Source organism: Drosophila sulfurigaster, chromosome 2L (genome assembly GCF_023558435.1).
Source record: "Drosophila sulfurigaster albostrigata strain 15112-1811.04 chromosome 2L, ASM2355843v2, whole genome shotgun sequence".
Taxonomy (NCBI): domain Eukaryota; kingdom Metazoa; phylum Arthropoda; class Insecta; order Diptera; family Drosophilidae; genus Drosophila; species Drosophila sulfurigaster.
Genome location: NC_084881.1, coordinates 11,683,518 through 11,709,145, shown reverse-complemented (window position 1 = coordinate 11,709,145; position 25,628 = coordinate 11,683,518). Strand labels below are relative to the sequence as shown.

General features: G+C 37.0%; 3 protein-coding genes and 1 non-coding gene across 4 annotated transcripts in view; 3 read left to right on the top strand and 1 right to left on the bottom strand.

Moving 5' to 3' along the window:
* The window catches only part of LOC133850371 (neurotrimin), a 60,319-nt gene that overhangs the window by 13,764 nt on the left and 20,927 nt on the right, over window positions 1-25,628 (top strand). The window contains exon 2 of the mRNA XM_062286446.1: window positions 20,415-20,521. Within this exon, the coding sequence (XP_062142430.1) occupies window positions 20,415-20,521 (107 nt within the window). The remainder of the gene's footprint in view (window positions 1-20,414; window positions 20,522-25,628) is intronic.
* Window positions 2,973-9,457, bottom strand: LOC133847074 (thioester-containing protein 1 allele S1-like). The gene is made up of 9 exons (XM_062281841.1): window positions 9,343-9,457; window positions 6,895-7,671; window positions 6,551-6,833; window positions 6,220-6,493; window positions 6,118-6,162; window positions 5,837-6,059; window positions 5,585-5,772; window positions 3,906-5,527; window positions 2,973-3,253 (listed from the first exon to the last, which is right to left on the bottom strand). The coding sequence occupies exons 1-9, from the start codon at window positions 9,441-9,443 to the stop codon at window positions 3,059-3,061; spliced, it is 3,708 nt and encodes a 1,235-aa protein (XP_062137825.1). The 5' UTR covers window positions 9,444-9,457; the 3' UTR covers window positions 2,973-3,058.
* On the top strand, window positions 15,868-17,486 carry LOC133850355 (uncharacterized). Its single transcript, XM_062286419.1, has one exon. It carries the CDS (start codon window positions 16,138-16,140, stop codon window positions 17,353-17,355), a length of 1,218 nt encoding a protein of 405 aa, XP_062142403.1. The 5' UTR covers window positions 15,868-16,137; the 3' UTR covers window positions 17,356-17,486.
* Trnae-cuc (transfer RNA glutamic acid (anticodon CUC)) lies at window positions 23,700-23,771 on the top strand. The gene has a single exon. It is a non-coding gene; the product is annotated as a tRNA-Glu (tRNA).

Here is a 25,628-nt window from a genome sequence, read left to right as displayed (position 1 = left end):
TTGGCAACGCAGTGCTGCAAAAAAAAAACCGAGCAAAAAAAAAATGGAACGAAAAAAAAAAAACTGAATCAGAATGCCGAGAGCAAAACTAACGAGCTGCGTTGTATTTAGCACAGGCATCTCCAATGGCCCCAAAAGTAATGCCAATCTAAAATAATACAATGTGTAGCATGTGTTAGCCACGCAGGGGCAAGTTTGGGGGGAAAGTTTACGGGGACGGTGCCACACAGAAATAGATGGGAGGCGATAACGAACTGCCACAAAACAAATGTACAAATGTACTACAGCAAAAAAAAAAATGGAAGACAAGACGAAAAAAAAAACATACATATATATGTATGTATATAGAAAAATGAAATAAAATAATAATAATAAAAAAGAAGAATGAACACAATCATTGTGAGTGGGCAAAAAAGGGGGAGGTCGTACTGCTTCTTTTCTTTTTCGGTTGCACGAGTATTCGGAGCTATGTGCGAAGATGTCAGCTTAGCAGATGGGGACTGTCAACAGCGATTCGTTGACAACTATTGACATTAACATGATATTACTTATGCATAAAGCCGTAAAGTATGGTCACATACTCTGAGTGATGATGCGTCGAGCTAAGTTCGTTTGCAAAGTTATAAATAGAGCATGAAACAAAAGCGTTGGATGAACAGAGCCAGAATTAATGGGTTTAATTACTTACGTTAATGTTTTGACACAATTTGAAGAAAATAGTAACAATCGTTATATTAAAAAATTGAACTACTATGGAATTACTTCTTAGACTCAATGGATTCAAATTGTAATTCTTAAATATTTAACATAATTAAATTTTGCAAGTCTTATCATACATTTTTAAAACGTGGTAGACGTAAATTTATTTATATTTCTATGCTTAATGAAATAAGTAAATAATTCAATTAATTCAATCTATTAGGAACGCAATTTAAAATTATTAACTTTAAATATTTCACCAATTTAAATACTACAGTTCCTTGCATAAATGAATGTGAAATGGAATTTAGTTCATTGTTGTGTATAACAATAATAATCTTGTATTTAAAATGTTCAACTTAATTTCAGTAAATTCTTAGCATAAATTGTAAATAGACTTTAATTTATTTTGATACACCTTTAAAAATGTTTAAAGATTTAAGTAAGTGAACTCTTACAGTACTCTTTAAGAATAAACTTTGGATTTTTTAAATCTTTCTATATTTTTGATAAATGTTGTTATTCAGTTGTCCCTTGTTAAGTTGACTTGATCTGTGCACAGTTTTAATTAAATCATCAAATGCTTAATACTTTTCAATTTATTTTAACTAACTAACTAAGGAAATGTGGTCAACTAACCAACTGTTATTTACTTTTATTCCTTGGTATGTTGAATCTATAATTCAGCACACCATTGCATTGCCCAAAGCTTATCGAGTCATCTGCTGTCCGAAGCATAAACACACACTTTCACATAAGAAAAATACTTATAAAGATGCTCTTTCTATTGGCCTTTGCTGACATTTTGTCCATTGTTATTTTTGTATACGTTATGTATATTTTTGCACAATCTTTCATTTTGAACTTGTGAAGATTGAAAATTTTTGTGAGGACAACGAAACGAAAAATGCTGGCATAACGTTGCCAAGGCTAAGGCTCAGGCTGAGAGTCAGGCTCAACGCCCTTTGTTGTTGCTCTTCCCTGGAGGCTGAGATTTTGTTATTGGGCGATGGCATTTTATTAGCACTTGGACATTTTCAACATTATCATAAGGTTATGCATATCAAAGTGTGACACACACACACACTTTAGTGTATGTGTGTTAGCACTCATCTCAGCATTTATTGTTCCCTGGGTCAGTGTTTGGCAATGCAATTTCAGCTGAATATTTGCTGAAAATTCTATCATATTTTGAATTTTGCTTAGACAAGCAACTTCTCGCTTTTTTACACCGCACCTGAAGGCTATTCACTCAATATGTATTTTTGGAATATTTTTCTGCCAAGCATTTTTATGTTTATTTTACGGTCAAGCCGTTCGTCGGGCACTTATCAAATATGTTATGCAGTTTAAGTTATTCAAAAGGTTTTGTAGGAACTGCATTTTCTGATCACATATATTGGCCCAAATTACATGCGAAAATTGCATTTTGAAAACCAAACAATTGAAATGTTATTTTCAGTTACAGCAATCAAGTAATGAATAAAATAATATTAAATATTGTTTATACAAAATGTTTTTTGGCTTGAATTTCATGCAGTCCTCAGCATTTTTCAGAATTTAATTCACTTGAAATTTTTGACACTTGATTCTCCCCAGTTTCTCACTTTATAAATTGTTTCCCCTTCAGCAATTGTTTTTGAATGCTTTATTTTGCATAAATTACATCGTGTAACCTCTTTCTATTGCTTTTTGTATTTATTTGTATTTATTGAGGCATGCACACACCCACCCACCCACACACACACACACACACACACACCCTTTGCCATTCGCCCATTTATATACTTACACCTTCATTAATATGCCATGATATTGAAGGAGTAAAGTCTGTTGAGTTCACTTGAGTTAAGGAGAAAGAGAAGTCCATTTCCTGTTGCCTGTTTTCCCAACCCCAACCCCAACCCCAACATCGACCCATTCCATTAGGCCACCGCACAAATGACTCCAAAAATATGAGACAGATGCGAAAGCGTGGCTTGGCTTTAGCTTCGAGGCGTAAACAAATACGCGACTGCCACGCGTCAGTCATTAAATCACGAATCCTGGAACACACTCAACCCTATCGTGGCTTTTGAACTTCACAAGCAGCAAGCAGCTGTTGTGCCGTGTCTACTATGTGGGAGGACTTCTGGTAGGGATGGAGTTTAGCCAGATTATGGAGTGAGTGTCACGTAAGCAACTCAAACCTCGAGTGAGCAAACAGTCTGGTCCCAAAGTTTTTGCCAGTCAAACTCGCAGCAAAACATTGCTAATGAGAGAGGCTGTCTAATTAATATAAAATTCACACACGTTTATTACGGAAATTGGCAATTATACAGACAGAGGTATACAGAGAGAGAGAAGAGATGTAAATTTGCTAAAACTTTACATTAAAATTGCGCACTTGAGGCTTAAGCTGTGAATTTGTATCAGATATTGATATCGTGCCAGGCTGCAAATCTTCCAACTTGTGCTGAAGTACGATAAGCACAGACAAGCAAGTTAATTTGTTAAACTGTATTTGACCCAGACGCACAAGCAATTTGGTGTGGCCTTCCTTCGAATCAGCTTGCTGAAAGAGAGAAATGAGAAACGATAAATGTTTCGTATTTAATTGAAGCTTTTGATAAAAAAGCTAAGATTTTATTTCTATTTATAACGGAATTTTTTGTAATTGTTTGAATTTGGTCAACAAATTTTAAAGCATAATAAATATTAATGGATGAGCGATCAAATTAAAATCATAATTAAATCAAATAATGAAATCAATTTTCGACACATCTGAAAATTTTATTTTAATCAAGTGCGATAAAGTACTTAGAAATAATTAAAAAAATAAATTACTTTGTCTTTGGCAATCTGGTATAATTTGAACTCTGTGGTATATTTTGAATTTAGTAGTATATCGATATACCAATTAAAACCTTCGGCATATTTTTGCATCTTTTAGTATATTTGTTTAGTATATTTTAAGAATAATACCGTAGCTTTCTGAATTGTTATTTCACAATGAAACATAGACTAGAGATTTTTTTGAAATTTATGGAATATGAATATTGAAAAACAAGATAAATACGGTAAATTATTAAATCATGGATAATTTATCCATGTAATAATGCTGAAATAATATTCTGATCATTGCAATCATTGAAAAATAATCTTCAGTATATTAAAATAATAACACACCATTGGAAAATTGATAATTTTTAAAAACGAGTACTCACCAACACAAGTTTGTTGGCAACCAGTTGATCCACACTATTTCTGCTAAGCACATATCCTGATGGCAGCCGCAAAAGAATTTCACTACCTATGTAGAAATCCTTATTTTTGTTGTCACGCTCCAAGCATATCTTCAAATACGATTGCGAAATCCTCTTCAGTTTGTGTTGTTCAACTACAATTTTATAAGAGTTGGTCACATTTGCATCGGGATCGTCCTGCTGCTTTAGATCATATTGATAGGAACATTGTACTAGCAATTCACCCAGACCATAGGCTATGAATTTGAGTGCTTGAGATTGAGGCTGTATATTGACCATTTGGGTTTGGTATTTATTAGATGAATCGAAGCGAATATTCTTCCTTTCACCATTATCTCCAATAATAGTTACGGCCAGATTTACTTCCGGTTCACTTGTTAGCGAACTGGTGTAACTGTAGATCGCCTTCCTGGCCACACTGCATTCAAAGCATGCCACTCGACAGTTCTCACCATAGAGTTGAGAGATTAACCATATGTATATTTCGGTTGTTACATCTTTTTTGCGAGTCACCTCTGAAATGAGAATGTTTGCTGCTATTTCGATATTACAACGTATTTCCGACCAGTTGCCGTTTGTTGTTTCATTGGGCTTCTGCCATGTCTGCAGATTGAAGCCACGCTTCGCCTCCAGTTGATAGTTGGCATGCTTTGCCAGCTGCTTGCTAACCCAACTATGAGACTCCTGTATGCGAATCATGCGGTTGGACAACTGTAGACCCTTGAGCACATCGAGCGAAAGCTCCAAATTACTCAGTTTGCGTCGCTCTGGCGTATGGCATTTTTCCACAAACTCTTGGCGATTCACTCGATGATTGAGTAGATAATTCTCGCACTGTATTATCAAACGTGGATCAAAAGTTACCGGCGTCTTCTGCAGCAATTGCAACATCTGCAGGGCATAGCCAGTTAACCAGACTGATGTACAATTGTCTTCTGGTTTCTCGTCGAAACTAAATCCTGCATCACGAGCACGCATTCGCTGCATCGACTGAAATCCATCATTGAGCTCATCTTCAAGATGCCGCAGCCATTTCTTCCTCATCCAATTATGATCCTGGACAAAGTCCCAGAGCAAATAGACACCCATTAGTTTGCTGATCACTTGCTCGCCGTTGTCGGTGCGATCAATGCGCTCGAGACCTTGGATGTTGGCTGCAATCAAGTTGGCACTCAAATAACATTTGACATCGTTGGCTGAAGGTGTGTGTGCCAACTTGATTTCAAACTCTGTGCGCATTCTACGATATCCCATCTTTCTGTAGATATCCTCGTGGTGAGTTACCAATTGACCCGATTGTATAATTTCAATTGGATGCACTACAGTATCGTTTAGGGCATCACTCACTGCTGTTATGGAAAGCCGCAAAGTGCCAGCTTTAAGAGCACGTATGTAAAGATTAAGAGTGTTGGAACTTTTACGGGCCAACTGCAGATTTTGCTCTACGTAGTCTGAGGCAGGAAAAGTCCTCCGTTTAATGTCCAGTTGTTGAAAGATCTCTGGATTTTGCTTGACTTTAATTACCACATTCATCTTTCTGGGCCGCTGATTGAAGCAATGCACAGGCAGAACTAATAGTTCGCCTAATTGAAGAGATTTATTTGTAAATTGTTTGACTCATGTTGCAAGCTTTTACTTACCGACTTTTATGTGGCGTGGCAGATTGTATTGCAAATATAGATCCTTTGTGGCTTCAATGCTGATGAAGGGCTGTTTGGATTGGAAAAGTGTGAGTCCGGTGTAGGGTTGCATTAAAAATGCATTCAGTTTCCATTCTGTGATTTTAGCAGGAACATGTACTGTAAAGTTTCTCCAGCCAGGTTGCGTGCTAGAAGTTGAGTAATATTACAAATTCATAAATAAATTAATTACTATTCAAAATGAATACCTACTCTTCAACACTTTCGAACAGCATCACATCGTTGAAGTCGTTGTTCGTTGGCGGAAGACTGCAGCAGTAAGCATCAATTGGAGATCGACGCAAAGTTATACTGGGATTAAGTTTTCTTGTTGTTGGTTTTGTTTTTGTAATGTTGCTATCAATGTGTTGGAACGTTGCAGATCTCATTCTCATACCTTTCTTTTTCCTTGATGCAGCTGGATCTGCCGGTTTAGCTGCATTATAAACAAACTTATAAAGTAGATTCAAGAATTACATTTATATGATACATACTAAAAGCTGACTTTGGTATAAAGGACGATGTCTCATTAACATTCTCTGCAAATAAAAAAGAAATGATTACAATTGATATTTGTTAATCACCGCTGAACTTACTTGGCTTGACTTCGAAAATATTTTTTGCATTCGTCAACGCAAATAAACCTAGATTCGAGGCTTTTGGATTCTCAGAGAGTTGTACTTGGTGAGGAAAGGTTAGAAGTGCACCCATAATGATATCAAAATAATGTTCGTTGAAATCGTTATCATTCGTCAGGCCAAATATTCCACTATCTATTGCTGAGAGACCCATATATGATTTACCAACAGCATTAACACGAAGTGAGATCACTTCGCCGGGCTTAACTACTGTGGGTGCCATGATATTAACCTTCAAATCCAATTGGAGAGTGAAATTTGTTCTGTAATGATATTAGAGTTGACTCACATGATCGTGTTTGCCTCGTTTTAGTTTAATCGTTTGTGTTGCCACATATAAAGATGTTGAGCCCGATTCCATGCCATAGAGAGTGACATGAACAAACGGCCACATTAACGTAGTTACCCTCAGGTCGATGGTGAATGTGTTGTTTTTATCGGGATAAGATGTGCCGGCTCCCAAAACCATGCCATTGAACATTACCACAGCTATGGCATAGCTGAGTTTCTGGTCAAGTTGAAACTTCATTGTCTCAGTGGTCTGCGTTGGAGCGCCAAAGTTAAGCTCAATCCTAAATATGTGAAGGAGCATGAGCTTTATAGAAATTCAGATAATGTTTAGATTTTACTTACAAATTCTCGTTTTTTTTTATTCTTTTTGGTATATGAGAACGAATTTTTGCTTTCTGAACTTCAACTGGGTAACTATTCTCCAGTGATACAGATCGACGTGACCGCGATCTTCTTTTAATAGGCCTCAAGCTGCGTGGCCTATTCTCCTTAAAGAGCGTCGAGTTTGTTTCTGAAAATGTGGGATCAAACTGCTCGACTTGGATTTGTGCACACTGCTCGTTCGTATGGACTCCATTCTTTACACAGATATGCCACGCTCCGATGTTTGGATATCGACCGATGTGCAGCTCTGATTCAAATACACCTTTAATGGTCGGAAACTCATTGTAGAGACGGACACGGTAGCCCTTTGCATCTTCTATCCATATTTTTGCCTTGTATTCGGGTATCGCAATCTTCATCAGTTCATTGTGAAAGATTACACGAAACTGCAGCAATTCTCCAGCCCAATATTTTGTTTTCGGTGTTTGAATTTTCACAAAGTTCTTGAAGATTTGCCAAGTCAATGTTTTGGTGGTTGTGAAGTTTATGCCACGCAATCCATTCACAGTCAAGCTGTAATCACCGCTCTCCAGTTCTGGGAGTTTAAAACGATACGAACTCATCGGATGCATTGGGGTCAATTGCATTTGCATGCTCATGTAAAATCGGGGACCCTTCAGAATCACCTCACAACTGCAGCTGACACTGCTCTCAAAGATGCCCACAACGACGCCATAGTAACGATTCGAGAATATCACCTCAGCTGCTGATACCATATAATAACCAGTCTCATTGCTAAACGAATTCAAAATATTAATAGACAACAAATTACAAGTCACAGAAATCGATTATAAAATGTAAAATTTTCTGCTTCTCATCTACTTATTGAATTATTTAGACTTCCCATTGAAAAGTCGAAATAGTATCGAAAAATGACAAAATATTTCTTCATTTTTATTTCCATTTGCGTTAAAATACTATATTTATATACAAATATTTATAGAATATTGCACATATGGCTAGGCAGACACAAATGTATTATAAAATGGTATATTTTCTGCTTCTTTCATACTTAATTCATTATTTTCGCTAACCCTTAAAAAATCGAATTGTGGGTCAAAGATAGTGTTCTACTTAGTTTCACTAGTAATAGTATTTATCATTTTCAATTATATTTTTTACGAGTGTATATAATTTATACGAATATTCAAGTGCAATGTATTACAATACATTTTAAAACACTTATTAGATTGTTTACGCTTACTCTTGAAAAATCGAAAGTGTGTCATAGTTTCACTTGAAAAATATTTACAATTTTAGTAACAGCTGTTTGGCATTATTATTATTATTTCCTTAAAACACATGCGGTAACAAATATATATGTACATTTATTTGATGTTTAGATGTGAAACTAATTGAAATAACAAAAGCTTTTCAGTCTATGTTTGAACTTTAAATATATTTTTTCGCAATCACTTAAAAGTTGTCGACACATTTTAATAATTATTTAGTCAGACAGATTTGCTTTATGTAAATTTCACTTAAGGACCACTGCAATGAGTGTAACCAATTACATAACTTAGCGGTATATATTTTATGATTCACAATATTCTCATTTTTCGATATATGTAAGTGGTAATTGTTCCCAAGGATATATTGTCCAGGCTATTTGAACTTACTTTTCGGTTATTGTCGCTTCCGAGTATAGCGATTGCTAGAAAAACGCGAATATAATAATATAGCATTGGTAGGATCTCTATGTCATGTCACACATTGCGATTTTAATTATTGTATTGATTATTAAAAAAAGGGTATATTCCAAAATAGTGTAAACCGAATTATTTATTGTAACAATTTCAAAATGTAAACATATCAAAAACAGTTGCACAGGGTTTCTTTGCACTTAACAAAATTTTATTAAAGCTTAACGCTGTGTTATGTTAACACGCATTAATCTTACCGAAAAATTAATAACATTGTTAACTAACTATTCCTTAATTGTTGAGTTAATCAAATTTGTCTTTAGTTTGCAAATTAAAAAATAAAATTGTTCAGTCAGATTGCGTTGCTTTGCATAATTTTCACTTAAGGGCCACTCTGCAACATATATAACTTAGCGGCATTTATTCTTATGGAAGAACGTACATAAAAAAAAAACACTTATAAGCACTGTTGCACTTAAATAGTATTTCCTTTATATGCCAGTTATCTTCCGGTTTAGGCTCTTAAGTGAGATGTTGCACCTGTTGAACGAGTTACTTATTAAAAGTCTATTTCACTCTCCGAACCGTTTAAAAGTTTTTAGAAATTGAATCTTTTCAATTTGTAACACTTCGCACTGCATTACAGCTTTAATTTATGGTGTATTAGTTATTGAATGATTCACAAGATTCACTTTTCTCGGCATACGTATTAATAGTTCGCAAGGATATTTTATCCTAAATAGAGCGTACTATTTGAACTTACTTCTCGGCAATTACCACATCAGAGCACAGAGATAGAAACAACAACGCAAATACAATAAGCGAGGAATAGTAGGAGCCCCGATGGGGTCTTAATCCATACATGGCGAGGGCCAGAATTGAACTGAACCGATCGTTGAGGCGACTTATAAGTAGCTATAATTGGATTGCTGTGTGTATTTTGCATGCGTTTCGCTTCATTTATGACCATGTCATTGGCCATTTGCTGCTCCAAATGTGATTTGTATGTGGGTAATTCAATCGGGCGACATCAGATAAAGTGCATAATTGAGCCGCCATCTTGCAAGTCAAGTCCATCTTTGGTTCTGAGAGGGATCTGTGCTGTTGTTTTGGCTGCTCGCTTGTTTGTTTGTTGTGTGTCTCTCGGTCTGTTTGTTTGTTTGTTTGTTTGTGTTGGTTTGCCATCGTGGCCATCGTTCACATCAAAAGCACTCGATGTCTTGATGTCTGAGTCACTGTCGTTGGTCGTTGTTGTTGCTGTTGTTGTCTCCCGGTTAATAAAGGAGCACTTAGTGTTTGATGAAAGCAAAGGCAAAGCTATGAACGATGCCATTCCCATTGCCTTTCCCATTGCCATTGGCTGAGCAGCTACTTAAGGCCTCAACTGTGTTCGTGCGTGTTGCTGTATGTGTATGCGTGTGTGTCTGTGTGTGTGTGTGAGTGTGTGTCGTGGCTGTGATGCAGTTATGCGCATTTCCGCCTGAGTAGCTTCTATCCCTGACTTGCTTTGCTTACATTTAAGTGCATATTCACTGCGAGAGTATATGAGCAGTTAGTTATGTACGAGGGTTGCTCGAAAACAAAGTTTAATTTAAATTGAAAAAGGCTTGACCAGAAGAATATTTTTGGCCAGTTGAGTTAATTTATCGAATGAAGTTGTTAGAATTAGGGCGAAGCGAGAGAATATTTGTATTAACTGAAATTTACTTTACAACATTGTATCTGCTTAATTGTGATATATTAATATCAAGCTATTGTGGTAAGTCAATTAATATGATTTATTTTTTATTATATAAAACTTTTAAGCTTATTATACATATATCAAAATACATATACATGAGTATATATAAAGTTACGAAAATTTTGTTTCACTGAAAAGTAAATTTATTTATAAGTTAATGTATACTTAATATTGTGTAGTTTAGAAAAATGTGTGAAGAGAAAAACATTCATTAACTGATATAAAAATGGTTATAATAACATATTCATCGACCGGTTAATATAGTTTATTTAATTTATAATATAACTAAATGACATTGCAAAACTCAACCCGATAAAAACTCTTTAAGTCTCTTCATTAAGCTGTGATGATAACATAGTTGTAGGTTCAGAAGTGGGTGCAAAAGATCCCCCAAAAAATGATAATAATGTTTCTGAATAATGAATAATGTTGATATTAATTACTTATCTTGTCATGTATTTAATGCTGTATTCATTTCAAACTTATTTCGTGCGCCTTTCAAAGCTCTTCGGTCGCCCCAATTGCATTTGCAATTGCCTGGACTGTTGTGAAGACAACAATAACAAGAACAACATAAACAGACGAACACACAAACACAAGCACACACATTGAGACAGAGAGACAGGCACAAACACAGACACACTGTTGCCATGTCACTCATTCACTCAGTCAAACTGTCAATGCTAGTTTCAATCTTTGTATTTTGTGCTTTCGCCTGCAATTGGCAGCCGAGGCAGCATTACATTTGCTTGATTGAACTTCTGCCCCCAGTCAAACTTGCCCGCCTTCCCCCCTCCCCATCCCCCTCGATTCCATTCCACCTTTGTAGTTGGTGTAGAGCGAGGCAAACTGTATCTGGTTGTGTGTTTTGGTATTTTCGAATGCCAAAAAGCTTGGCAAGCGTTTGGACTTGGCCAACACACACACACACACACACACAGAAAAGAAAAAAAGGAAGGGAACGAAAACGAAACGAAAAACCAAAGGGCAGTTTGCAAAGCCAGTGAGTTACCTCAATGAACGAGACACGTTGTTAAATGCATAAGCAGCAACCCTGACCCACATTCGATGGTCAGGCTAGTCAGTAACCAGTCAGCAGTTGCCAACTGCTTGTTGTACACGACTAACTAGAATCATAGAGCTCTCGAGGAGCAGTTGCATTTTGTGTTGCATACTTCATGGTGCATGCAACTTAAAGTGCACTTTTCATCAGGAAGTGAAACGAAACGAAACGAAACGAAAAGTAAACTTAAGTAAAATATATATTTGTCTAGCTGCATTTTTTTCTTTACATGTTTATTCGCTGCTTCTCAACTCATCACTTAATCCGCCAACTACGAACAACAACAAAGGCCAAGAGCAAGACAAACTTTCTATACACTCTTTCTCACAGAGAGTTCACATCATTTTTGGTTGCCTTCTGCAGCAATTTTAACTGATATCTGATGTTTGCAAAGAAAAAAGAGAGAGGAAGAAATACATTTTGAATACATTTGTGTTTTCTTTGAATTTCTTAATCAATCGAATGCCTTCATTTTGTAGAGTGTCGCTGGCTTCGGCTTCATTGTTTGATTTTGATTCTCTTTCTTGACTCGAACGATTTTCAGCTGCATTTATATGGCCCATATATCTCAATTTGTGCGACTTGTGAATTGGGTTACAGCTTGGAGACTGGTCTAAGCAATTGACTGTGACAGCGTTAAGGAATAGCTTGTGGGTTGAGAGTCGCTGGAGAAGAAACTGAGAGAGGGAGGGAATGGAGTGTAAAGTTTGGCTTCCTCAAATTTCAGATCCTGTCGTCTGAGGTCTGTTGTTCTTTCAGAGCATATCAATTAAGTTTGCTGTAGTCGCTAGTCAGCTTATCATTTGCATGGAAATTACTCAATCCATACACACACAGACCGCACACTTCTTATCCCTTCTCAGAAGCATAAAACTTTACAACTTTAAACAAAATCACAGCTTGGGGAAAACAATGTGAAACACACAAAAGCTGAAACCTTTCACCAAAGAGTTGAGCAATTTAATTTTGCAATTTTCTTCGTTTTTTTTTTACGTCTTCCTTGCGTTTGGAATAAAACAAAAGTTGTGCTCTTTTAAATTCATTTAAACGCTTTTAGCGCTTTTCACGCCAACACAAACCGGAGGATGTCTCCTGCTCGTCTGCAGTTTTATGGATTGCCCATGGTCGGCATCCCCATCCCGCCTCTTCACGCCCCTTTTATCCGCCCCTTTTGTAATGCCATGAAGCTGCAAAGTTTTGTTTTGGTTCTGTAAAAAAATATCTAGCGTCGGTGATGATGGAAAAAAATTGCCAACTTTTGCGACGCACAAAGTGAAACTATCTGAGTAATACGAGTCTGCAAATTCAGGCTAACTAGAGTTGAAAATTTCCTCTACAATGTAGCCAAATGGGTCTCGTAAACTAGCATACGACATTTGGATCTTTATTACGATTGAGAATTGCCTCAATTTTTGCAACTATGAATAACAAATGTGTGGTAGAGCGAAAGAGTTGGGCAAAAATAAAAAATTATTTGTAAACAACTTACTTTATTTCAAATATTTATACAAAAAACTTTGAGCAATTATTAAATTCTGCAAACCTGGAAACCTAGTAATCCAATGCAACTTCTTAAATCCTTTTCAAATATTTTATTATTATTTTGAGCATTTTTTAAATGTTACGGTATCTCAAGTACTCTCAAATTTAATAAGATATTTTAATTACCTTTTAGAAAACCTTATTTATTACCTATCCTTAGCATCTTTCTTAAATTTCAATCAAAAACATTTGTATTTAATTTTGACAGGGTTTCCTTGTTGTTGTTTAGCTATAATTAGATGAGTTAATATAGTAGAAAGTTTAATAGAATAATATAGCCTAAAATATATTTGTTTAAAGCACTATTTTTCTAGAAATTAATCTATTCAAGTCAAATTTTGTTTAACATTTGGAGAATTAATTCAAAAAAAAAACTATTTTATTTCAATATTTTTATATGTGAGTACAATATTTTATAAAATGATCTACAATATTTTTTCCTAACTATTAATGTTCTATTTGTTAAGAAATTATTCTATTCCCGTGAAATTTGTTTAAGATTTAAAAAGTTATCGACAGCAGATTCTAGAATTTTATTTCCACTTTTTTTTTTAATTTTTGGAGTATTTTTTGTTGTTGTTCAGCATTGATTAAATTCTGTAATTTTAAAACTATGCACAGCAGTTGATTAAATTTTAATCTAAACCAAGGTCTATGTGTGTACAGATTTCTCTTGGATTTGGGCAGATTAAAAAAAGTTGACGACTTGAACGGTTCTTTGTTGTGGACCAAACTCTGTCTTCAAATCCCAAGCAGCCCATTCATCCGCATGCGTAGCGCATGCCAATTGTGCAATTGTTGGAAAATTTCTTTTGCTAAAAACTTGTACGTTGTGACTTTATCTCTCGCCTTCTCCCTCCCTCCCTCTCTCTCGCTCTTCCGTTAAATGCATAGTTTGGTTCTTTTATTTTGTTATTCTGTTGGCTATGTCTCACTTTTTACGCTCACTGTAACGCCGTAAGCTTTTATTTGTTGCGACACAGAGAGAGAGAGAGAGAGAGAGAGATAGCGAGAGAATGCGGAAGGACATGCTGGGATGCTGCTGTCTTAATAGGTGTTGGCAATCATGAAGTTGCTTGCGGTTTCAGGACGCGAATTGGGCCAACAAATGCCACACAAGACCTAGTCGAACTTTTCTTTTTTTTGTTTAGTCCCAATGTGCGGAATGTGTGTTTGGCCATTAGTCGCTTTGATCAAATATTTAAAGCTAATGAACAAGATGGGCGTACTGCCAACTTCTAATAGAACAAAGACAACAAAAAAATAGGGACACGATATGTACTGTACGAGTATGTATGAAAGAGGGGAAACTAAACTGCAACAAAAGTTCTCGTTTGGCATTTTTGTGTGTTTTAAAGGCAACAAATTGTGTAAGGCAAAAACAAATAAGACTGAAAGCGAAGGACTTAACATCAACTCGACTGCTCTAAAAGAGTTCAATCAACCTGACAAATTTCAATCAGGCTGCGGCTAAAAACAGACTCGAAGAGACCAAAGGAGACAGAATCGAGGATGTAGAGCTGAAGGAGAGTCACGCCATGGCACAATTAGGATGCTGTTGAAGTTTTGTCAATGAATGAAAAGCGTCTGCAACTTTTATTTAACTTGCGAGAGGGTCACACACACACACGCACACATGCACATGTGAAGAGACATACACACACATTCAGCAACTGAGCTTGGTCAACAATTGCTGTCTAGAACGTGCACTCACGTAGAGAGCGACCACATATTCACCTACACACACACACACGCACACAGCTTTGCACACAGACTCACACTCATATTCACACACTTATACTAAGGTAAATGGATAAACCAATGTCTAGTGGGTCGTTGGATTTTAGCCATTTACGATAAAAGCCGAATGCATCCTTATAAAATCCCAACGATTTGAGCTTTTCAATACAGCTTAGAATAGTTCTTATCGACTCAGCTGGCAGATTACAAAGCATAAATGCACATAGCATATAAATTTCATGAAATAAATACAATCTATTGTTCGCTTGGGGAAATAAATAAATTAAATGAATATTCAAACAGCTCCAATATTAATTTTAAAGAGATTATTGTAGCTTTACAAATAGTAGTTATATAAATACGCCAATTCAGGGAGACTAATCTAAATAGATATTTGCTGCTTTATTAATTAAAGTAGTTTGTTCAGAGGAAATATCTATGTGAAATATACAAAAATAAAAATACCTTAACAGTTTTTAAAAAGTTGTTTTCTTGTTCGTTTCATAAATGTTGGTCATAAATTTTAAAGTATATAAATTCTTTGCATATAGAAAGAAATAACAAAAATTATTGATTCCTGAGTGCCAGATTTATTTTGTCAGCATTTTAGATAATTATATTTATTGATTTATTTGCGGTTGCTTGATTAAATATTAAGTTTACTGCGCTGAAGCCCTGGCTCTTATGTGCTTGGGCGTATACGTAATATAATAATTATATTATATGTTAGGTTAAATGGAAACTGAATTGAGCGTATATTTAATTATAATATGATATACATACATTGATGTATATATTATATTTAAGATTCATACTCTTAATAAAAGATAAGCTTAAGGTAAACTAAATTAACTCTGATAAACTTAACAGAAGTATACCTTGAAGAGCCTTTCCTTAGCTTTGCAAGCCCTTTTAGAAGTAGCATTATTAGTAATATTAGATCTCTCACCTGCATTTAACTAAATTCGTTACACGTTTCAGTACACTTTGCAGTCCGGCTGAGAGAAAAAATGTTGTAAAGCTTAACTTAAATTGGCTTTCGGTTTTGTGGTTTAGTCGCGTGCCAAAGTTGCCTGTGATAACCGCAGCATTTCGCTCAGTGCAGTCGCAGTCGCAGTCGCAGTCGCAGTCGCAGTCGCAGTCGCAGTCGTAGTTGAAGTCGTAGTCGTAGTTATAGTCGTAGTCTCGGTCAGCGATAAGGCTGTTCATGCAGTTCATTCAGCAGCTGTTGTCGTAATCGACAAACCGACTGACCCCAGAGCTGAACCACAAACACGAACGCCCCCAGTTGCCTCTTCCTGCATCTCCTACACCGCTTCTCTCTGCCTCTGTGTCTGCCTCTGCCATTCGCAATCAGACAGAGTCCAGAATAGCGAGTGCTGTTTACATGAAACACAAACCCAACAGCAGCAGCAGCAGCAGCCGAGCTAAGCTGCCTCCTCAGTTAGTTGGCAATTCGAAGTGTTCGCGAGATGTTTAATTTGTCGCTGGTATTTTGCTTGTTGTGGCTTGTGGCAAGTCTTGTTGTGGCCTCTTCTGGGGGCCAGTCATCGATACCACGACTAAATGCCAAAGACTATCAGCTGGAGTTTTTGCGCGCCATTGCAGATCTTGCCGAACAGCGCGCCGAATTAAGTCTCAACGATTATCTACTGCAATTGGAGGACGATGGCAGCTATGCCAATTATACCGAACAGTTGCACACGGCGCGCTCCGCCCGCAAGTTGCAGCCAAAGGTGTTGCTAATTAAACAGCTGCTGGACGCCCAACACCACACACAACTCGATTTGCAGCACACGAGTGTGTTGCGGAATCTCCTCTTCCTCAACCGACTCAGCCAACAGTTGCGCAGTGCTCGGGATGCGAGTGCCCAGGAGATTCGACAGCTGCGCTTGCATCGCCTCTGCCAGCAATTTGAACGAACTCGTCCCACTGTCCAGCACTTGGATCGCCTGATTAATGATCAGACTGTAGGTGCCGCACTGCAGAAATTGAATCTGACACACAGCGAATCAAGTCTGAATCTAAATCAGTTTGGACAGCAGCTTTATGAGCGAGTTAAGTTGTCGGGTGCCGAAATCATAGACAACTATATGCTTATACTGCGCGGTCTGCTAAAAGATATGCTGGACTCGGAGCAGATTGAGAACACAACGCAAATGGAGCAAATATTGCAACAACTCGACAGCATGCTGGCCATCAGCGATTTCTTCGAGAAGCGTCAGAGTGTCTACGCATTTCTCGAGCGTAATCTTGCAACAGCAGATAACGAGCAAAGGCGTCAGCGACCGTCCAATATTGCCGGACTGCATTTGACCGAACAGCTGCTGGATCAACTCAAAGCCAAAGGTCTGGATCTGTTTGTCATCTTTCTGTTCAGCAATTTCGAGTTTCTCGAGCAGGTGCATCGACATTGGGCTGAACTGTTGCCACAGACACCCAGTTTGCTGTACGACGAGACGCATCGCCAGCTCTATGACATTCAACAGCTTTACGCCAGCTTCAAACTGGACACAGAGAGCTCAGCGAAATATGAAGCATACTCACAGGCGCTGCGACGCCTACACGAACGCACAGTGGAGCAGGGTGAGGAAAATCATCACATATTCGAGATGATCAACAATGCGGCACAGAATGTGGGCAGTGTCACTTTCAACATGATCAAGTCCAAGTGCAAGGAAATGGTCTAAGCGATGACTATGAAGAAATAAAATAAATTTAATACCAAACAAATTCAATGAGAGTAAGAAATACAACTAAAGAAATATATCAAGTTTAATACTATAAAATAAAAATGAAAATGAATACATTCTTAATTGAATTTTTTGTTGACGCAATGTTGGTACAGAAAATAAGTTGTAAGACATTAAATAATACAAAAAATTACAAAAATATATATATAAATATATATGTATATGTTATGAATATATAAGAAGGTAGTCGAAGAAAGTGTCAACACCTAAATTAAAAGAAAATTTAACAAAAATAAAAAAGAGAAATACTACATATCATATATATGTATATTACACTTGGATTTGTTCGTTACTTATCAGTTGAAGAAATCAAAAGCTATGAGAGTAAGTCCAAGTCTAAGAGATTTCAAGAAATAAACAAAATAAATTGAATGAAAAATTACAAAAAAATAAAAAATAAATGCAAATACTTTCTATGATATAGCAATAAATAATATATATAAAGTATAAAAATTTCAATTTGTTCTATAATTTCAATAAAATAAATAAAACAAAATAAAAAAATATAAAAAAAATAGATGGATTTGCTCTTTGTGTAAGCCGAGCAAATTATGGGCTTGGAAAAGCAATTGGTTCAGACTTCTGATAAAATGTCATGTAGCTTAATTATATTTGGTTTTTTCGCTGTTGCTGTTGCTGATGGTGCTTTGTAATATCCGTCACTGTGCCGTTGCTGTTGCTGCATCGGATGTCGCTTTAATAGCGCTCCAGGCACTCACAACTCCAACTGCATCTCTCCTTCACTCTCTCTGTCTCTCTCTTTCGCTCTGTGTGTGTCTCTGTCTCGCTGTCAAACTGTGTGCAGCCTGGTTGTCCTTTGCCGCATTATGCTGATGCTGATGTGGTTGTTTATCTGATGCTGCCAACGGGTCGGATGGGCAACTACTCGCTTCGGTTCGCGGTGCTACTTCAGTCCTCTTAGCCCTGGCTGCCAAACTAATGACTGTTGCTGCCGTTGTCGTTAGCCCAAGCCAGCTAATTAATTGCCGTCGTTGCAGGTGATTAGAACTTAAATGAGTTGCAGCAGCAGCAGCAATAGCAGCAGCGGTTAGAGCATCAACATCGCCAGCATCATCACCAGAAACTAACGCCGGACTGAAGCCAAACACGAACCCGAAACCATAATGATTCCAAAATATGTATAGCTGTCACTTTGAGCCCAGCTCGGCCAGGTCCAAATGCCATTTGGCTGTGTAATACAATATGTTTGAGTTCCACTCACTTGACTGTCCCCCAAAAGCATTTTGTATTACATCTGCGCAAACATGATTGAGCTGCTAAGCACATCGGGCACTGGACATGTCTATAATTGCCTCTGCTTTGGTATCGAGTGCATGTGCGGATCATAATTGGCATAAAGCGGAATTAGCGGGGAAAAATTCAAAAGCACATCAAAGAATATTGACAATAACTTGAAAATATAATGATAACATTTTACTTATATAGATGTATATTAAATGTAAATTTACAAAAAAAAATATATATATTTTAAAGTCATGATAAAAATTTGGACAATTTATTTTGAATTCATTGTCATACTAAAATGTTGAATACTTGTGACTAACGCACTAATTTATATATGTATATATAAGGATGAATTAAAAAACAAATATTTTAATAAGAAAATATATGAATCAGTATTATGTGTGTATTTATATTTCATTTAAAAATCTGGGAAATGTTTTAAGAAATTGAATAAATCGATCATTCTCTCGGTGACTGGTGAAATTTCAGAAAATCAAGTCATGTCAGATTATGGGTTAGTAATAAGATATTTCGTCACATTAAACGCGGTAGCTATTTATTTATCAATTTACGTACATAATTTTTATAGCCGCTACCCTGATATATCAATATGTATATTACTATTATTATTATTTTTGTTATTATTATTATTATTGAAAATGGATTGCGGATATCTCATAGTCGGGCACACTCGACTGTAGCTTTCTTACTTGTTTTCTTTCTTTCTTACTTTTTTAGTTATATAATAAGATATGTTTAATAATGTTTACTATTCAGAAAATTTAAATTGCTTAAAAACTAGAAAATATTCAATAGAAGTGAAAAGAATCTTTTCATATAAGAATGACACATAATAGAAATAATTACCCAACTAAGCGCTTGATTTTGAACAAAGCAGACTCTTATCACCGTTCCACAGACTTGGCTTTAATCTTGCACTGTTATTAGTATAATATATTTAACTCAATACAGCTTAGCAAACCACACATTGATCTTAGTTAGAACAAAGCCTTTACTGTTTTACGCTGCCCAAAACGTTTGCACAACATTTATCACCTTTGGCACAGGCAACTGAAGCAGCCCGATGCCTGTTGACCCTGGAGTGTGGCAGTTGCAGTTCAAAAGCGGTGTGAAAGGGGCGGAACAAGTGATAGTTGCAACAAAAATAATAACAATAGCCCCCAACAATGCAACCAAATGCAATTTCACACTAGGCTAAACTGCAGCAGGAACAACAGATTCCCAAATTCAGTTGCATCCGCTGGCCATTGGCATTGAACGCTCTCAAAAGGCGCATGGCGTGAAATTTAATTATGATTTATTGCTTTTGTTGGCCCTTATCTGTTGTGAATATGTGTGAATGAGTGGGCGTGGTACTCTTTCTGCCTGCCTGCCTCTAAACTTTTATGAGCTACTCACATTTGATGCAGATTTTATTGACAGTTTTCTTTTGGCTTTTTATTTTCTATTTGGCTGGCTGTCAAAACTTTTGGTGTGCTGATGCGCTAATCGTTTCAGCTTGTGTCTTTATAGCTGTTAATTCTTAAGTGCTAACATAAATCTGGCTATAAAAATAACTCAGCGCCCCAAATTACATGTAAATCTCCTCAGATTTCGTGGCCAAAGTTATTTATAGCGTGAATGAAGTGGAGGGAAAACAATTTGAGTTGTTGACTTAATTACATATGCATATAGATGTGTGTATATATTTTTATTAATCTGCGTCTCTCTTGTGCTCTGTGTCATTATAGTTATTCTGGAAGATCCGGAATTCACGGATGTCATTGATAACATAACAGTACCCGCGGGACGTAATGTCAAATTGGCCTGTTCGGTGAAGAATCTGGGCACGTATAAGGTAAGTTGATAATATGAAATAGCATAAGTGCAATCAACTTGTGCAAAGCTAATCAAACGCCATCGATATGTGCTTGTGTTTTGAGCTGGCAAATACCCTATATATGTATACTTTGGCATTAAGCTATTTCATAACTTGCGATGTCAACTTGAACTCGAGAAAACTTTAAGTCAACTGAAGTTTATTGACTTTGTGATATGCTCAGCTTGACAGGCATAAAACCCAGCAGCAAACTAATATGCCGCTGTCTGGGGCTCAACACATCTCTGGGGCATTCAACAAGAACAACTAGAAAGAAAGCTAACCAAGTCAAGGTCCAGGTCCAGGACCAGGGAAAAGGCAATAGCTTTAGCAACAGGCAACAGGCGCCCCATGGTGGCGGCTGGACAAGAAAGGCCAACGCATTGAACTTGTTGACTTTCTGAGCTACGCTCAACACTTGAGTTTGCCACGAGTAGTTGTAGTGGTTGTTGTTGCTGTTGATGTCGTTGTTTTTGTTTATATGTACGTAAGTAACATTGTACGCTTCATGTTTGCCCTTTGCTCAGCGCTTGACAGCACAGCAGGCAAACAAAGTGCACAGAGCTCAGCTCAGCTCAGCTGGCATTTTGGCAAACTATTGTAGTTAGTTAGCAGTAGTCGTAGTAGTAGCCGTAGTCGTAGTAGTGGGGTCCTCTGTCTTTAATTAAGTAATTTGTGCTCAAGTCTCTCCAGACATTGTACAAACTATATAACAAAAAAAAAAAGAGAAAGTAAACCAGCCACCAACACGTTAATCACTTGTTTGCTGCAGTTTGAGAGCCACTGGAAAATGTCACTGCTCAATATTCATTGAGTGTTGCATACTTTTAGGCTGCGTTTGTTATGCATACCACTCGCCACCTCTCTCGCACCGCTCTCTTTCTTTCTCTGGCCAGCAATTTAAATTTGCATCCAATTGAATTTCCATAATGTGCGTCGGCCGAAACGTGCATAAATTTCATTTGACACGACGTGGCACGAGCGGCTATTCGCCTCATCTTTTATCTGGAGAGCGCATGTTATGTGCTCGTAATAATTTTTATGGCCCTTAAGTTTGGCATGCAATCGCTCCTGTTTCACCATCCTCCCTCCCTCCCTCTCTCGCTCTGTGCTTCTACACAACTACTTAACAATGCCCCAGACCCGGTCCCAGGCCCGGTCCCAAACTCGTAGCCGGATGCGGACTTCTAGCGCGCAGTGTCGCCGCAGGTATGCTCAAAAGTTAACCAGTAGCAAGCAGCAACCAGCAAGCGGTGGCTGCTATAACAACAACAGCCAACAGAAACCACGACAACAACAAAAGAAAGAGCATAACCGGAGAGAGGGGGAGCAAGAACAACGCGTAGCTGCAATAAAACGTGACTTTGCATGCAAAATAGTTGCGTAGCCGCCAGCAGGCAGGTTACATTGGAATTGATTTTTATATCCTTGTGCCGGATACATGAACTTTGTTGCCAACTTTGGCATTTCAGTTGGAACATATGTATATTTCGATATGATTATCCTATCTGAAATTAGAAATCATAAATGGGGGGAATGGAAAGCAAAGTTAGTGTGAGATCAGATATTCTACGATATGAAGTGTGATTTTCGGCTTCATTTCTTGAGAAGCTAAGCAAAATTTGATCAATTAATTGAAATAGATTGTTGCAGCATCTTAGCACCTACCATTTTGTTCAGTTAATCAGTCAAGTAAAATATATTTATTGATATGCTAAACAGTCAAATTGCACGATCAAATTATACCAAATACTTTAAGTGCAAATTGCAGCCTCTTAGCTCTAAAGGTTTGGGCTGTAAACAGTTCAGTCAACTTCCAATATAAAAGATAACTAGATATATTGCAGCATCAAGTCATACCAACTACTCTATGTAAATATTACAGCCTCTCAGCCTTTGTCGTTTGAATTCTGCGTTGATAGTTTAGTCAGTCAGTAAATGGAGACAACTTTGTATACATATGTATGCATGTAAAATATATTAATAATCAAATTAGGATAGTGAACAATCCTATGTATAAATTGCAGACTCCTAGCTCTTACCGTTGGCACAGTTTATGAATTGTTACTCAATCAAGATTTTGCTATTAGTTTTCTCAAATGACTCTTGCACTAGAGCTTCTTCGATAGAGTATTTCACATTCATCATTACCACTGATAGTTTCGTTTCTTAATTCTTTTTAACTGCTGCTATTCTTGCCATGCAAATATTTGAGCTGCGTGTAAATTAACTCGCGTAGTTCTTCGACGCTCTTTTAACACGTTTACGCTTAAATTGTTAATATTTCGAGCGTTGCCTCAGCCATTTAGCGGGGTTTACCATTTGGCAGGGTTACTGCCAAAGTGCTGGCAGGGTTGCCAGCATTGCTTCAACTGTCGACATCAGACTATTCATGGCTCTTACTCTAGCCATGTTCTTGTTTGTATTTCAATTTTGCAACGCCTACACAAACAAACCAGATATAACAACAACAACAAAGAGCCAGCATAAGTTTAGTTTTGTTATTGTTACTGTAGCTGCTTCTACTGTATGCTGTTGCTATTGTTGTTGTTCTGTTGTTGCTGTTGTTACTCTTACTGTTTGTGCCGGAACGAACCATAAACATTTTCACAGGCATAATAAAGTGTGTTTATTTTAGCTCTGGCTGAAAGTTTTTTGTAGTTTTCGTTTTTTTTTTAAGTTGTTGTTTAAATTTTTATGACTTCATTTAGTGGCCCATAGACAAGGCTGTAGTCAAAGCGAAAGCCAAAGACTGAAAGAGACTTGCGACATTACGCAAATTGCAAATTGGCCATTCTCTGTCTCGTCTATCGACTTTTGACATCAGCATATGCCTCAGCATCAAATGTCGTCTGGGTCTTGGTAGTATTCGTGCCACTAAAGATAAATATTCACAGATTTCCAACACGCTTAATGGAAAACTACTCGTACTTATTTCATCTGACGAAGGAACGAATGAAAAACACAAAAATAGCCAAGCTGGCAAAATTTTAAAGTTGAACTTTACGTTATAAAAATAGTGAAGCAACACATTTCGTATTTTTATTAAATATATATATTCTATTTCTAGCTACGATTTTGTTCAACTCACATGTTTATTTATAGATCGCATTTCAAACTCATAAACTTGTTGCTGTTAAGCAGCTCGTTGAGCATATCCCATATTGTCTAGTGGTTAGGATATCCGGCTCTCACCCGGAAGGCCCGGGTTCAATTCCCGGTATGGGAAAACCAAACAAACAGTTGGGTTACTTTTTATTTGTGTTTGCATATTTTCCGCATATTTCCAATATTTATGTCTAAATACTTTGGCGCCTGTGCAAAAATATTTAAAGAACTTTAATTTTTAAGATTGATGGCTATAATAAACATGAAATACTGATTGTGAACGGATGCAGATAAACATAATATAATACCATTTTTTCGTTTTAATACTTAAATACAATATAAAGAAAAAGTTGATGGGCTCGGAATGCCAAATTTTGTATATTGATTAATTGAGATAAAATGTAATAAATAAACAATCCTAAAGTATTTATTTTTTTTGATATATTTTCGTACATATCTTGACAATTTGAGTTGAAATTAAATAATATTCATTATCTGTGTTTTTATTATTTTCGTAGAGCTATTTAAGAGCAAGAGCAATAAGCAATTTATGCGACAAGTTAAATAATTTTAAATGAGACAAAATCAAAAATGTTGAGAAAGAGGTCAAGTGACAGTCTGGCCGAGAGCTGTGCAGAGAAAAGTGTCGTATCTCATAGCTTCTCATTAGTTGCTCTTTATCCCTCTCTCTCTATCTAATCCTTGAGCCTGGCTGGGCGACTGCAACTATAATAGACTTAAATATGCGTAAAATTTTAATAGCAGATGGAAAGCCTATTATAAAGTCCCTGGCCACAGGCCACAGAGAGTTGTACAACTTTGCCTTGACTTTCGCTGACATTTTGCAAACCAAAAATTATTAAGCCAAATGTCACACACTCCACAACCGCATCAGCAACACGATCCATGGCCACCCAAAAAATAAAAAAAGAAAAACTGAAACCATTCAACAAACCCAGCAGCTGGCTGATGATGCCACGGTTACAGAGGAGGGCAGAGGTACATTTTGTTTGGCTTTTCAACTTTTTCGCTGGCGTTACATGAGCCTAATTAATTTCATTTGAATGACCTCAAAAACTACCAAAATGCGAAATGCAAATGCAGCGACAGCGAATTTTCGCAAAATTTGCGGTCGCCACTTTAAAATGTGTTCAACACTCCACAGTGAATGTTGTGTTCGTAAAAGTAAAGTATAAAATGGTATCTGTGTGTGTGAGTGTGTGTCTCTTTTAAAGCTTGCAGCTTATATTGATTTTGCTGCAGCTCTTCACCTCCATTTGCCGTTCACCATTCGCCTGATAAACTTGGCTTCATTAATATTTGACGTTGTTGTTGTCATGGTCGGTGGGTTAGAGTGTGCACTGGCAAACTACTTAAGCAAACTACAGCTGCTTGATTTTTATTCAACAGAAGCTAAAGATGCCAAAGAGTCTGACGACGAGCCAATGTAAATAAACGCCATCGACTACAACTATTTTTTTCCCCCTAGGGGAGAGAATAGCGTCTCGTCTCGTCTTGTCTCGACTGGCGTGTCGCACGTTTTCATTGCAGACATTGAAAAATTAACCAATATCTGTCTCTGCTGTCTCTGCCTTTCTCTAATGCTGTAAGCAGCTTCTAGTGGCTCCCCATTGGATCAGCATCATCCACATCCACATCCACATCCACATCACATCACTTCTCATTCGCATTCGCTCCAGAGGTGGCCACGAGGAGGACACTTCAACGATAGTTTTCTCTCTCTAAGAGTTATCAAGTAAAGTGCTGCTCACGGGATATCAATCATAAGCCTGCTAAATAATTACTTCAACTCTAGCTGTTACATTCTTCTTAATGAATATTATCCATGCAAGAGTTCTGTAATATCTTAAGCTGTACTTCTCTTAATAGTATTACTTCTCTGTTGCCCTCGTTCGACGCCTCTGCTAGTGACTCTTGCTTACCATCTTGATCTACGCATCTGCCACTATTCACTTGT